Source organism: Salvia miltiorrhiza, chromosome 6 (assembly GCF_028751815.1).
Source record: "Salvia miltiorrhiza cultivar Shanhuang (shh) chromosome 6, IMPLAD_Smil_shh, whole genome shotgun sequence".
NCBI lineage: Eukaryota > Viridiplantae > Streptophyta > Magnoliopsida > Lamiales > Lamiaceae > Salvia > Salvia miltiorrhiza.
This window is the reverse complement of record NC_080392.1, coordinates 23,242,145-23,256,820: the sequence shown is the minus strand read 5'-3', so window position 1 is coordinate 23,256,820 and position 14,676 is coordinate 23,242,145. Positions and strand designations below refer to the sequence as shown.

At 37.7% G+C, this 14,676-nt stretch overlaps 1 protein-coding gene across 1 annotated transcript; it reads right to left on the bottom strand.

Annotated features, from left to right (window-relative positions):
* Positions 1 to 722: 722 nt before the first annotated feature.
* Positions 723 to 2,427, bottom strand: LOC130988950 (F-box/LRR-repeat protein 4). The gene has a single exon (XM_057912944.1). It carries the CDS (start codon positions 2,385 to 2,387, stop codon positions 921 to 923), a length of 1,467 nt encoding a protein of 488 aa, XP_057768927.1. The 5' UTR covers positions 2,388 to 2,427; the 3' UTR covers positions 723 to 920.
* Positions 2,428 to 14,676: the final 12,249 nt, after the last annotated feature.

The window sequence follows — 14,676 nt, the reverse complement described above, 5'->3', positions numbered from 1 at the left end:
AAAGGTCAGAACTAGAGTCTTTCGATTCGATTATCAACAGCCTCTGCGTTCAATTCACAAGTAAGTGATTATAACATCAATGTGCAACACTTAAATTCATAGGAGCATGCTAAGTTTAATCGATGTATAGTGAATTAAGATAATCCAAAAAACGATCTTTGGGCAAGTCGAGTATTAATTCAATTTAATATTCCTTCAGGTTAACATGCAATTAGCGTGTGCTTGACTCATAGAGCATTGAATCGACGTGTTGGTTCGATTCGGGGTAGGATCAAGGCTCGCATCTAATGGGGCTCAACAAACCCACCTGTTCAGGATTCACCCCTTGAATACCTCGATTCACTCTTTAACTTTACTACTGTTATTGTAATTTCATTTTCAATGTATATTTTGTTTTACAAAGTTAGATTATAGTTTCAATGTATATAGTTTGATTCAAACCTGAGTTTAACAACAACAACAATAGATACTACCAATGTAAGCAAATAAGACAAACAAGCAACATCCAAATATGATGACAACAACCTGCAACCTTTTCCCTCATCGTGTTTGTGACAACAACTCGTTTACTACTAGTTTCATCGATCAAGGATAATGAGCTGAGCTCCACTTTCTGCTAATTCATAATCCCATCCCAAATGTAGAACATACGTAGATGATAGTAATTCAAGCATAAAACAAGTTAAAACACCATAACCATAAAAGAGAATTTGCATCAAGAATATGGCAGCTGCATCAACTCATCAGATTAACTTCATAAACAACTTGTGTTTTTTTATTCAGGATACACATTATAGCACAGTCCACAAATGTTGTGGGAGTGAATAAATTTCCTTCAACACAACAACACATATTGATATACACCAATAAAAAGTAATCAAATTGAACTGCCTTAAAAACTCAACAGCCAAATTTATCAATCAACACACAACCTGCATAAACCTATCTGACGCCCGTGCCATTGCAGCTTCAGAGAGCTTGCTCTGCTCCACCTCTACCCTTCTCAAGCACGGGGCGTTGAGCACGAAGAACTCAACTCCCTGCACACCAATACCACTGCAGTAGGCTATATCGACACGCTGCAGCTGCTTACACCTCCTAACCATTACATCCACAGCTGCATCACTCAGCCTGCTACAACCCCTCAATCTCAGCTCAACCAAGCAATCGCAAGAGGCTAGCATCGAGACAACCTCCTTATCATGCAACATATCATTGTAAGACAAGTCCAACCTCTTCAACTTCCTCAAATCCTGGCCTAGTGTCGTCAGCAAACCGTGCTCCCTCTCCACGACGTCACAGTTTATCAACGAGAGCTCCTCCAGGGCACCCCCCAACGCCCTCCCCACTGCCTTCAACCCCTCACCAGTGACAAAGCAGCAGCATTGCAACCTTAAACTCATCAAACCCCTAAAATGCAAATTTTCGGATAATGCAATCATGTGAGAGTTATCAAGATCAAGAGGCAACCTGAAATCAAGATTCCTCAAACTACACTTGCTCTGATTCAAGAACTGAAGCAAACCCTCTCTGCTCCCACCATCATAAATCAATAAAGAATTCAGAGACACACAATTCTCACATAGTGTTAACATCACAAGATTAGCTATACTCCTACATGATCTCAACTCTAGCTCTTGAAGATCATTAGCTAACCTTAAAAAATCCGAAAACGAGGAGTAATCTCCCACGCTCTCGCAGCTCTTGAGCTGCAACTTCCTAACATTCTTGCAGTTTCTCCAAAGAAAGCCAACCCCATAATCCCTTGGCGAAATCCCAGATAAACTAAGACTCTCCAAACTCAATTCCACATCAAAGATTGCATCTTTAACGCTTCCGAGGCTGGAATCATCGGTTTCAGCTAAAGGGTTTTTGATAGAGAGGGAAAGGCATCTCAAAGACTTGAAACAAGACATCCAATTGAAAGATAGAGGTCTCGAAACAGCAAGAGAAATAGAAGAGAGATGTTTGCAGGAGTTTGAAAAATTGTAGAGAGAGAGAGCAGATACCGGGGAGCTCGAGAGCTGGAGGTGGCGGAGGTTGGGGCAGGAAGCAGCGACGGAGAGGAGGATGCCGCCATCGCCGCATAAGGCGGGGGCAGCGGCGGAGAGCGAGGAAAGAAACGGGTGCTGCCGAAGAAAGGAGGAGAGAGAAGAGATGGTGGTGGGGTTGTAGGGAGGGGGAAAGTTGAGGGAGAGAGAGGTCGTTGAGGAGCGTAGGAGGCGGCGCCACCGCCGCGAGACGAGGGACACGGCGACAGCGGAGGGCGGCGGAAGACGGTGGAAGATTTCTATGAGAAGCTCGTCGCAGAAAAGTGTATCCATTATGAAAGTCTTCTGTTTTTTCTGTTGAATTTGCAGCTGCCGCTTTTTATTTGGTTTTTTCATTAGAGAGTTGGTAGTGACAGCAAATACGCTTTTATTTACATGCCACTCGTTTATTGTTTGGGATTATTTTTTATTTTATTTGTGGGTGTGGTTATTTAATTGTTATTTCTGGTTTTGGATGGCTGAGTAAGTGTGGTGATGATTTTTCAGATTTTGTAATTAATTCTTCACATATACTTATGTGCAACCAGTTGCACCGTGCAATTGGTTTTCAGAATGACACAATTTTATTCAAAAAATAACACTTGAATATTTTTAAATGACACTACTTCAACATACAAATGACACTTAAAGTATATTGAAGTAGTGTCATTCAGAAACCAGTTCCACGGTGCAACCGGTTGCACGGGAGAGTGCCTCTTAATTCTTTCCGAGAATCAGGTTGTAATAATTGAAACCTTTTTCCATCTCAAAATTAGGAGGTCAAACAAACCAATTCACCAGATTTCGAATTAGCCCTATCATAATAAATTATGAGTTATTCAATACGGGTTAATCTATATATTATATAAAGAAGTAGTTTAACGGAAAAATATTTAGTGTTAAATTTTTAACAGAATCTCAATAACTATGTAACGGCAGTTTGGGGGAAAAAATAATAATAATTAAAGGCTTGAGCTCAATTTTAATATAAATATTAAAATTGAGTGGCCTACGTATCTTCATTGAATAATGAAGAATCAAAGCCCACGTAGTTCTCTTACCTTAACTTACCTAATCATAGTCCTCCTCGGCCTCGGATCGTTCGGACTCGATGAATTCCTCGTTGGGGCTCTCGTCGGCTTGATCCCATTGGTTCTCTTGAGTTCGCAACTCGGCTTTGGACCAATCATCAATCAACATGGTGGCCTCTATGTTTCGAGGATCCATTAGGCTTTTTCTTTTGTCCAAGACAAGTCCACCCGCGCTAAATGCTTACTCGACGGAGACGGTGGAGGCCGAAACTGCGAATAACTCCTTAGCCATTTTTGCGAGTATGGGATATTCCCTCTCGTGGTTGGACCACCATTTCAACACGTCGAATTGTTGACCACCTACATTTTTGAAAGCAAATGTACTAGACAAATATAAATCTAACTCGTCAGTAGTATAGCTCCTTTGTGTATTCATAAATGAAAAAGCCGCTTGAGCCCATTGGTTGTTCGAATCTAAACGACCTCCAAATGAGGAAAATGAGCCACTAGGTCCTACATTTGATGAAGAGTATGAGGGGGTTTCATGCATATATTTTTGTTCATATTCGTTAAATAAGGTCCTAATTGTGCTATCTATTCTAATTTTAATACTATCTAATTCGGGAAGCCACCAATCTATTTGTTCATTGTTTTCTACTCTTTTTCATAAATTTTCCTAAAGGTACCATAATAAATTTCTAACATGTGATAAACACCGGCAATTTTCATGTAGGATCTAAAATCTTAGCAAGTAAAAATACGTCGGGAATTTCCATAAAATATTTAAGCCACTTAAGGATCACGGCATATGCTACGTCCTTCAATTCTTCATTTTTATAACATTCATTTAAAGTAATAGCAATAAACATGCAATGTTCTAGAACTTTAATACTAGTGCAATAGTAAACACCGGATAAATCCGTAGTAGTATTTTGAAAATTCTTTAAAAGTTGGAATAAATGACCACATCTTTGCCAATAAGAAGGCAATAAAAGCAAGTTAGCATCAGGTGTTTGTCTAAAAAAATCACATAAATGATCAATATGATCCATGGTAGATTGAAGCATGCCAAATGTTGAATTCCAACGTGTGGAAACATCTTTAACAAAATTAGTATATGTAATTTTTTTTACGACAATATTTTTGCCATTTCTTGACAATACTAGCTTTCCTATGCAAAGTATTAACGGCTGGTCTAATAGGATTAACGACATTATCAATAAGAACATAAGCATCTTGTACACATCGGTTTAAAATATGACAAATGCATCGAGCATGAAAATACTTACCATTAATCATGGGTGAGCATGCAGCGGCTAACTCGGGAATGGAGGCGGTGTTAGCTGATGTATTATCAAATCCAACAGAAAATATTTTATTTAACATTTTGTACTCATTTAAAACAGCAATAATTAATTGAGCAATGTTAGTAGCATTATGAGTTTTATTAAAATCTCTAAATGCAATTAAACGTTTTTGAATTAACCAACTTTCGTTAACCCAATAACAAGTTATACCCATATAAGATTTTTTTTGGAAGAATCACTCCATATGTCGGAACATATAGAAAAATTTTGTTTTAAATTGCTAAAATGTTTTTCTTAAATCACGTTTTTTTTTCTTCGGCTTGTTGCCTAATAACCTTGCACATAGTAGTTCTACCAATTTTTTTGGCAACGGGATTATAAGCGTTTTGGATAGTATGTTCAAAACTCATTTTGTCGGCAAACATAAAAGGCAAATGCTCCATTGAAACAAAACGAGCCATGTAATCTTGAGCATTTTTTTTTTATCAAATTTTCATAAAATATTACCTTGTTCATTACTACCTTGTTGACTACCTCGGAAAGCTTCGGGATGTAGTTGAGTTTGATTTGGAGTAATTCCATACTCGACGGGATGCCTACTTGTCATGTGCCTTGAGAGGGTGCCATAACCCCCTCCCGCTTTCCATTGGTAAGAAGCGGTGCAATAGTTACAATAGGCATTGAACCTCTTGGGATCATTTGGACCATCATTTGAATGTGGAGGAGCGGGTTCTCTCCTAAAATGTAACTTGAAAATGTTAGAACTAAGTGATTTAGTCTTACATTTACCCTTACCTTTAGGGGGAGACATTTTCTCCTCCACATTGTGTCGTGCTTGATCCTCCTCCTCCGCCGCCTCCTCATCTTGCAAAGTACGAGCGAAGGCCGCATCCTCCTCCTCTTGAATTACTTGAGCATATTGTTCACCTAAAAATTCGGTAGCCTCCCGGCGTCCGCCATAAGATCCTCGACCTCGTGCAACGAGGGCTAGTCTCCTAGAGCCCGAGGATGATGAAGGAACATGTTGAGGAAAATTAGGAGAAGTGGGAGAAGTGCTATCAATATCTTCCTCGGGGTCAATAGGGGACTTGCCACGACTACCACGACCATGAGACATGATAACAATAAAACAAGTAGTATATAGATAATAGAGGTTAGAGAACAATAAAGTAAAACAAGTGACTGTAGTGATAGTGTAATTAAAATATATAGTATAGTAGATAGTAATTAGTACTTAGTATTAGTACTAGTAGTAATAAAAATGTAAAGCAAGAACAATAAAGTAAAGCAAGTGAATGTAGTGATAGTGTAATTTAAATATATAGTATATTAGATAATAATAGTATTTAGTACTTAGTAGTAGTAATAAAATGTAAAGCAAGAAAAATAAATTAAAGCAAGTGTGTGTAGTGCTAGTGTAATTGAAATATATATTAGTATATAGTAATTAGTATTTAGTAGTAGTACTAGTAATATAATGTAAGCAAGAGAGCAATAAAGTAAAGCAATTAGAGGGTGTTTGGCTAAGCTTATTTTAAAGAGCTTATAAGCTCTTGAAGCTTATAAGATATTTCAAGAGCTTATAAGATGTCATTTTTAAGAACTTATAAGTTGTCAAAGTGTTTGGATAATTGAGCTTATAAGCTAGAGAGAGATTTTTTTTTTGCTAGAGAGAGAAAATATTTTTTTAGAGAGAGAAAATCAAAGAAAAATGAGCTTAAATGATATATGATGAAAATAATAAATTATAGTTGAAAAATATTTGTAAAAAGATTGTTGCATATGAGATTATAAAAAAATAAGTTGGGTTAGAGGAACTTATTTTTTGGGGAACTTATAAGCTCTTGGAGCTTATAAGCTATTGAGGATCTTATTTTGCCAAACACTTTTAAGGAGCTTATAAGCTCTTAAACAGCTTTCTCATGAATGAGTAAATGACATGAACTTATATTAGTTAAGACAAGTTCCATAAATTAATTACAAAACTGAACAGAGTACAATCTTACACAAATCAAAATTACACAAATAAAAATTACATAAATTAAATTACATAATTCGAAACTACTTAAATCAAACTTACATAAACTAATTTCTTCACTTCGAAAATAAAATTGCAATGAGGTGCTTTTTCATCTCTTCCTCTTCTGGAGATAAATCATCATTCGCCAACAATGCCACCAACATTTTCTTTCCAATCATCATAGAATTCATTTTACGCGTTTTTACGTTCCAATTCAATTTTAGCAGTCATTAACTCGTTCTCATGATCTCTACTAAATCTCAATGCACAAATTTCTTCATACATTTCATTAGATTTAGAAGTCGTTTCCTTACCTTTTTATTTCCTTTTAACTTTGTCTCTGCCTGTAGGACCAGACATAGTATAACCACCAGTAGTTGGAGTTTCTAAATTGGAAGAGATAAAGTAATCACCATCTTCAGAAGTCTTAAATCTTTTTGTGCTGCCACTACTTACCTGATCATCACCCACTTCATTGATCGCTAAGTTCCACTTCAGATGTTTACTCATAACATCATTGCAAACAATCAAGTCTTGGAATTAATGCCACCTACATCATAAATTGAGTGAGCTTCTATCACAATATCTTTTTGGCTCATTCCACACTTTTTCCTAGCATGTGCTTCTTTGCAAGCAGCAATCCACTTGTTTGCATTTTCATTAAGTCGTTTAAAACGACCTTTCATTGATTCGATATTCCTTGGGCTGATCTCAACTGGATTTTCTTTTTGAGCTTCATGATATATTTTCTGCACATGTGCCCACATCGTCACTCATTTTTTATTTTTTCCGTGTTTGCGATCTTCACTAATGCGGTTCCAAGAAGACATAAGAGCTACATTTTCATTCACGCACCAAGCTACATTTTTTGTAGCTTTTTTATTTTTCTTTGGGTGTTCAACATCTTGAAATAAATTACGAGAGATATTTTGTGAAATGGGATGTTCGTGAGAGGTAGAAATTTGATTGAGGTGTGGAGAAAATTGAGAATTCTCATAATCCTGAGAATTTTGAACATCTTCTGAATTTGAAATTTTTTGAGGGTGAAAAGAAGATCCAAAAGTTGAATAATAATTGGGGTCATTTGGATCCATGGCTTCAAAATGAAAAAGAAATGGAGATAGAAAATAAAGGCGTCAAAAAAATTGCTTATGATTTTGTGTTGATGATATTAAATTTGAAGTCTATATATAGAATTTTTTTTATATAATTAAAAATTAATACTCCTTCCATCTCGGCTATCTTGAGACAAAAATTTTGGGCACAAAATTTAAGAAACTAGTATTTAGTGTGTTAAGTGTGGTAGATGAAAGGTAAAAATGTGAATAAAAGGAAAAACTTTTGTCATCTAAGGAAATGTATCAAGATAATTGGGACGACTCAAAAAAAAAAAAATGAATCAAGATAGCTGGTACGGAGAGAGTATTTACTATTACACACACACACACACACACACATATATATATATATATATATATATATATATAGGGGTGGGCTACCGTGAGAGCACATCTTAAAATAAGAAATAAGAGCAATTTTTAATGTATGAATTTTATGTAGAACACGTATCAATTCGCTGTATAAAGGTGTAAATTGTGAAAAATAATTTTTTGCTATCTTTGGGATTCAAACTCAAGAGCATAAATCCATCCAACAGGATTACGAATCAACCGTAGATCTTGATGATTTAAGGGTTGAAAATTATTCTTATTTTATATCTTAAGAAATGCTTTTATTTTAGCCATTCCATATATATATATATATATATATATATAGGGTGTGGTTCTAGAGAGAACTACATTATTTGTGAGAACGGGAGAACCATCAAATCTAATGCATCCACTGTAAAAATTAATGCATTCGCTGTTAAAATTAATGCACTAAAAAAATAAAAATAAAATGCTCCCTTCAGGATTCGAACCCAGGATCTGCATTCATCCAACAAGATGATGCATCCACCGTAGATCTTGATGATCGAATGGCTGAAAATAGTTCTCCGGTCTTTTTTTATTTATGGTTCTTTTTTGAACCTCTCCCTATATATATATATATATATATATATATATATATATATATATATATATAATTAAGTGGCACCCAATGAAAGGGTGCCACATCGCAAGTGACTTCTTCATGCCTTTGGGCGACCAACCACCTAATGTACACAAATTATCAAAATTTTTAGTTTATTTTCTTTTTGTCTTTTATGATGACTTTGTGAAGAGTGTCACCAATGTGTGTAGTTTGAGTGGAGGTTTGATGGGACGAGTCTGGTGCTAAGCGTGGAATGTCAGGTGTGCGCATTGCGGGAACCACTACAAAATCGATTTTTAATTTCTAAATTCGATTGTTGCAATTTTTTTAATTTTTAATTTAGCCATTGAATGCCACTTTTAATTTTGATTATTTTTTTAATTTTTCCTATAAATATATTCTACTTTCATTCATTTTTATATGAAATTCAAATATTTTCTTTTATTTTTCTACTTATTCTTCAAATTTAAGTTGTGTTCTTATTCTTTCTCTTCAAAAATATTGGATCGTGATTTCAACAATTGGTTAGCTAGTCAAACGAGTTCCCCATCGATCCTAAATTTATCTCCTCTCGGCAATCCGACGTATTCTCAATCATCCAACACGTTTAAACCTCAAGGTCTTAAGGCTATCAACTTGAATGAAACTCAATTGGACCCTCAACACAGTCAAGGGTGTCGATCAAAAAGTGCTCAACTGTTGGGGAGAAATCATGAAGCGCTACCATGATTCTCGTCCTCCCGGCATGCCGGAGCACGGAAAACAAACAAATGAAGTTGTACTTCCAACGTGTGCAAAAGAATGTGAAGGCTTGGGAGGTAATTTATGACAAACGCCGAATCAATTATGGGAGCGGCATGAGTGATTATCAAATCACCCAACAAGCCCAATAAATATTTCAAACCAACACCAGGGATTGATAACACTTACTTTTCCATGATTTTTAATGATCTTATGATGTCAATTTTATTAGGAATTGAGTGTGTGATAGCTGTTTTGTGCTTATATTGCTTTATCTTGTGAAATATGATACTTGCTTGAACTTCGATGGATTTTACAAAAATTTGAAGGTTGAATTTGGAAGCATAGTCTTCATAGAAGTTGTATATCATCTCGATATGAGTTCATAGGTGAAAACGGATCGAGAATCAGAGTTTAGACAAGAGAGATATGACTGAAACAAAAACATCGCGCATAGACGTGGAAAACGACGACCATTTCGGCGATCACCGTTCTAGTCACCGATTCGGTTGCCGATTTCTCTAATTTCTCATTTTTTTGCGGATTTTTGGTCTTTTATTAGTATTTTCGAGTTATGTACTGTATTTATCCCATGTGCCTATATATAGGTCATTTTCTTGACCTATTAGACATATCTTTTCACCATTTTTCTCTCTCTTTACATATTTTTCTATTTTTAGACTCTAGAATTTATTGCTCCCATAACTTAGATTTATTTTCTGCAAGAGTAAAAGATTCACCTGATCATTCACGATTCTTTCCAAGTTTTATTGATTCTTTTTAGTTATGCTTATGTTTTATTTATTTATGTCTGGCTAGTTTTCTTTTCTAATTCTAGGGTTTGTAAATAGTTGATTAAATTTATATGATTGATTTGTTGATATATTTTTATCTTCCAGTTTCTCATTCACAATTCCTAGTGCGTATTTATTGTGGATTATCTGGCCAATACTTTGCATATCTAATTATTCAGTTTGAGACCTAGCGAAGACAATTGTTTAGTGTTGGGAACTTAGTGAAATATCATAATCCTTGTTTTGATGATACCAAAATCAATAGGTTTATTTTGTAATAGACTAGAACTGCTTGAACTCAAGTGTTAGAGTTCTTTTTCTAGTTTAGTTGGTGTTCTGAAGACTGAAGACTGAAGTTGCCGACTGAAGCATCAGTCGAAGAATCAGCTTTAACTGATTACTTAATGCGAGCCACGTGGAATCAGCGGACTGATACTAAAGTCAAATATCAGTTAAACGTTCAAAGGAAGCCACGCACTCCAGAAGTACAGCCGCATTAAGTGCAGAGATCTCAGGATCGTCCTTTCTTTGCAGAGGTCATTCCTCTTTGGCGATTACCCTTTCAGTGATGTCGCATCTCCTGCTCCTCAACATAGCCGTTCTCACCAAACAAGGAACCTTAAATATTGAAGCCTCAGCCCAAGTTCAAATTACTCTCTAACGGAAGAAATCTTGAAGACCTTCTCCGCCAACGGATCTATTCAAGACGTCTCCTATAAATAACGCTCGAGGATCACTTCAATCTTCACCGATTCAACGACATAAGCTGAAACACTGCCAAAATTGTTACTCAGCTAAAGCCCAGACTCTCCAAAGTTTGAATCGAATAAGAGAATCCCAAAGCTAAAAATCAGTCACTGCTGATTACATATATTCTCTTAGACCTTAGGCAAACCTCGTTTATCCAAAGCCTAGGTCAAACTAACTGCAAAGAACTTGTTCTTTGAAGTTTAGTTGGTAAGTTTTCAAACCTCCCTTCAACCGACTGAATTGAGTGTTTGTGTTGTAAAGGAGTTCAGAAAGGTATTATGTCTCTGTGAGATCCTAGTACCCAGTGTGTGCTAGGAGTGAGAAATCCAACAAGGTGTGTTGGTACTGAAGATTGGTTATTCGGTTGTGTGCACCCGTAAGCACACGTTCAGGTTTGCAGTGCACCCGTAAGCACTTGCCCAGTGAAGTTGTTGGTCTGATCAACCGACCGTGGATGTAGGAAGTATTTTTCGAACCACGAAAAGACAAATGTGAAGTAAGCCACGTTCGTGTGGACGTTTACTCAAATTGTTAATCACTTTGTCTTGAGACCGCTTCTGGAGGTCTAAATAATTTTAAGAATAAAAATTATTAGGTAATAACCAAATAATTTTTAATCAACTATAAAATTATAAAACTGCTTAGTCTTTTTCTTTCAAAAGGTTTGATCATGCAAAATATCACATAATCCTAAACATGCTTTTCTAGAACTCAACATGTAAAACATGCTTGCAGAAATTCTAAAACATGCTTAATAAATGCGATAAAACCTAGCATGCTCGTCTAAGCGCAGTTAATAAACAAATATTAACAAACCAGGATATGCAACTGCGATATCCAAAGCACTTAAACATCCACTACATGCTCTTGCATAATTTAAACATCCACGACATGCGAAGAAAAATAAAATAAAATAAAAAATTATTCGTGACCCATTCGTGGAACTCCATTCTAAGCTATTAAAAAGAAACAATAGAAAAGAAAAGAATAAAATAAAACTTGGGTGAACAAAAACCCAAAAACTCGAAATTGGGCTCAAGAAACGCCCAAAACCGCTACCTCTTCCTCCAGCCCAAGAAACAGGCCCAGAAACCCGCAGTCAATAGCCCAGACTCGCGGTCAAAGGCCCCTGACCCGGTTCGCGCCCCAAACCCGGAACCAGACCCGCGAGCTACTGTTCACTGTCTGCTAGGGTTTGCTGCGACGCCTAGGGTTTCGCGCCGCCACTGAGCGGCGTTGCTTCCTGACCCCACTCGCCATCTCCTCCGATCACCCGGACGCAAAGACGCCGCCGCACGCCAACTCCGCCCTGGGAAAACCACCGCCGGCAATAGATCAAGCCGCACGGCCAAGGATCGTGCACAACGTTGGGCTGGCAAGGTTTGCCGGAGCATACCCAGCCCCCAACTGTCGAGAACCATCGGCCGAAACGTCCATCTGTGGTGCTTCCGTGCAAGACAGCTCTGTGCTCGCCGGATGCGGCTATCCTTTTGTGCGTTCTAGGCCTTGCGACGTCAGTCGAAGGCGCGGCTGCGGCTATCGAATTCTGGTGCCGGGCTGGTCGCCCGGAAAAAACTGAACCCGCATAGTCCTTCGGGTGCTTCGTCCAGGCCTCGTCTTCTTCGTCTCATTTTTCAATAATTACAAATTACAACTGAAAAACAATTTACAATTGAAATTCTAATCTAACCACAGATTTTCTCGTGGTGAAAAACGATTACAACGTCAAAACAACGTATCCCACGAATCAACAAGCCACGAAGAACAACAGCAGATAAAAAAAATAAAAACACGCACATATTAATCGAACGAGAATTATCAGACAGAGCCAAGAAAACTAATCCGGGCTCTGATACCAATTGAAGGAATATTAAATTTAATTAATACTCGATTTGCCCGAGGATCGTCTCTTGGATTATCTTAATTCACCATACATCGATTAAACCTAGCATGCTCCTATTAATTTAAGTGCTGCACCTTGGAGTTAGAATCACTTACTTGTGAATTGAACGCAGAGGCTGTTGACGATTGAATCAAAAGACTCCAATTCTGACCCAATTCGTCACTTAACAGGTCATCCAACTTCAACGCTCTGTTTGACTCCTCAAACGATCTCCAATCGTATTTTGCGCAGAAATACAACTTCTTTGTATTCGAAAGAGCTTTCTGTGGGCGCCTGTTTCACCTCAATCGGAGTTTTGTAGAGGAAGTTATGGCTGTTTTTTGGAGACTGCCAGAAATTGGTTTCCTGCGAAAATCTGACTCCAGCTCAGATCTTCTGAACTGTATCCCGCTCAGTTCCCAATGTTGGATGGACAACGAACTATGAGAACTCCCAGAGAATTCGGCCCTTACAGTTGGCACCTCCTTATTGCTCTACTCTCTAAAACCCTAATTTTTTGTGTGTCTTATTCAGAGAGCAAATATCTGTATTTAAAGACAAAACATAGACCTAGGGCCTTAATAACTATAGTAGGCGACTCCTACTGGGCTCAGGAGACTTTGGGTCAGTCCAGGGATCAAATATAAAGAATAAAGATGGGCCTCAAATGAATTAATTCTTATGATCAGCCCAGATCACAATTAATTCATCCCACTTGTTGGGAACCTTGTGGAATATCCTAATCCTTGTTTTGATGATACCAAAATTCATAGGACTTAATTGTAATAGACTAGAATTGTTTTGAACTCAAGTGTTAGAGTTCGTTTCTAGTTTAGCTTGCGGTGTCGAAGACTGAAGACTGAAGAACGAAGACTGAAGACTGAAGACTGCAGATACCAACTGAAGTATCAGTTGAAGAATCAGTTGAAGACTGATTATTTAATGCGCGCAAAGGACTGATACTAAAGTCAAGTATCAGTTGAACATTCCTCCTAAGACTGATCTTCCAACGTTCAGAGGAAGCCACGTACGCACAAGTACAGCCGCATTAAATGCAGAGATCTCAGAATATCTTATCTCTACAGAGGTCATTCCTATCTGGTGGTTACTTTTCAGAGATGTCACATCTCCTGTCCATCAAAGAGAGCCGTTTCCACTCAGACAAGGAACCTCGAAGATTGAAGCCTCAGCCCAAATTCGAATTGCTCTCCAACGGAAGAAATCTTGAGGACGATTTACGCCAACGGATCTATTCAAGAGTTCTCCTACAAATAGCGCTCGAGGATCACTTCAACCTTCATCGATTCAACGACATAAGCTGAAGCTCTGTCGAAATTGCTACTCAGCCTTAAGCTTAAACTCCCCAAAGCTTGAATCGAAGAAGAGAATCCCAAAGCCAAAATCAGTCACTGCTGATTACATACATTCTCTTAGACCTTAGGCAAAACTCTGTTCACCCAGAAGCCAAAGGTCAAACTTGCTTCAAAGAACTTGTTCTTTGTAAGTATAGTTGGCACTCGTTCAAACCTCCCCCCCATAAGAGTGTTTTGAGTGATTCGGAGGTCAGAAGGGTTTTCTGTCTCTGAGAGTCTTAGCACGGGTTGTGTTAAGCAAGAGAAATCCGACGCGAGTGAAGCGTGGGTACTGAAGAAGGGTTTTCTTAAGTGTACGGTTGTGTGCACCCGGCAAGCACACGGTTTGGTTTGCAGTGCACCTGTTAAGCACTTACGGAGTGGATTATTGGTCTGATCAACCAACCGTGGATGTAGGAAAGGGTTTTTCCGAACCACGTAAAAGTCTCTGTGTTGTTTACAGCTTTCAGTTTTACATTCCTACTTGTGTTATTTCAATTGATAAACTGAATACTGATTAACGGCAAAGAGCAACCTAAAAACCAACAACGTGCTCCACCGAGGCTATTGCGAAACTAAGTTTAATTTCCGCTGCGTATGATATCAGTCTGACTGATCTATCCTCTGATAGTCAGGAAGAGTGATATCATCTCTGTTTTAGCAAACACGACTGAAGCCCTTACTTACATCAGTTAAGTTCCAACAACTTAAATGATAACTCTATACTGAAGAGCT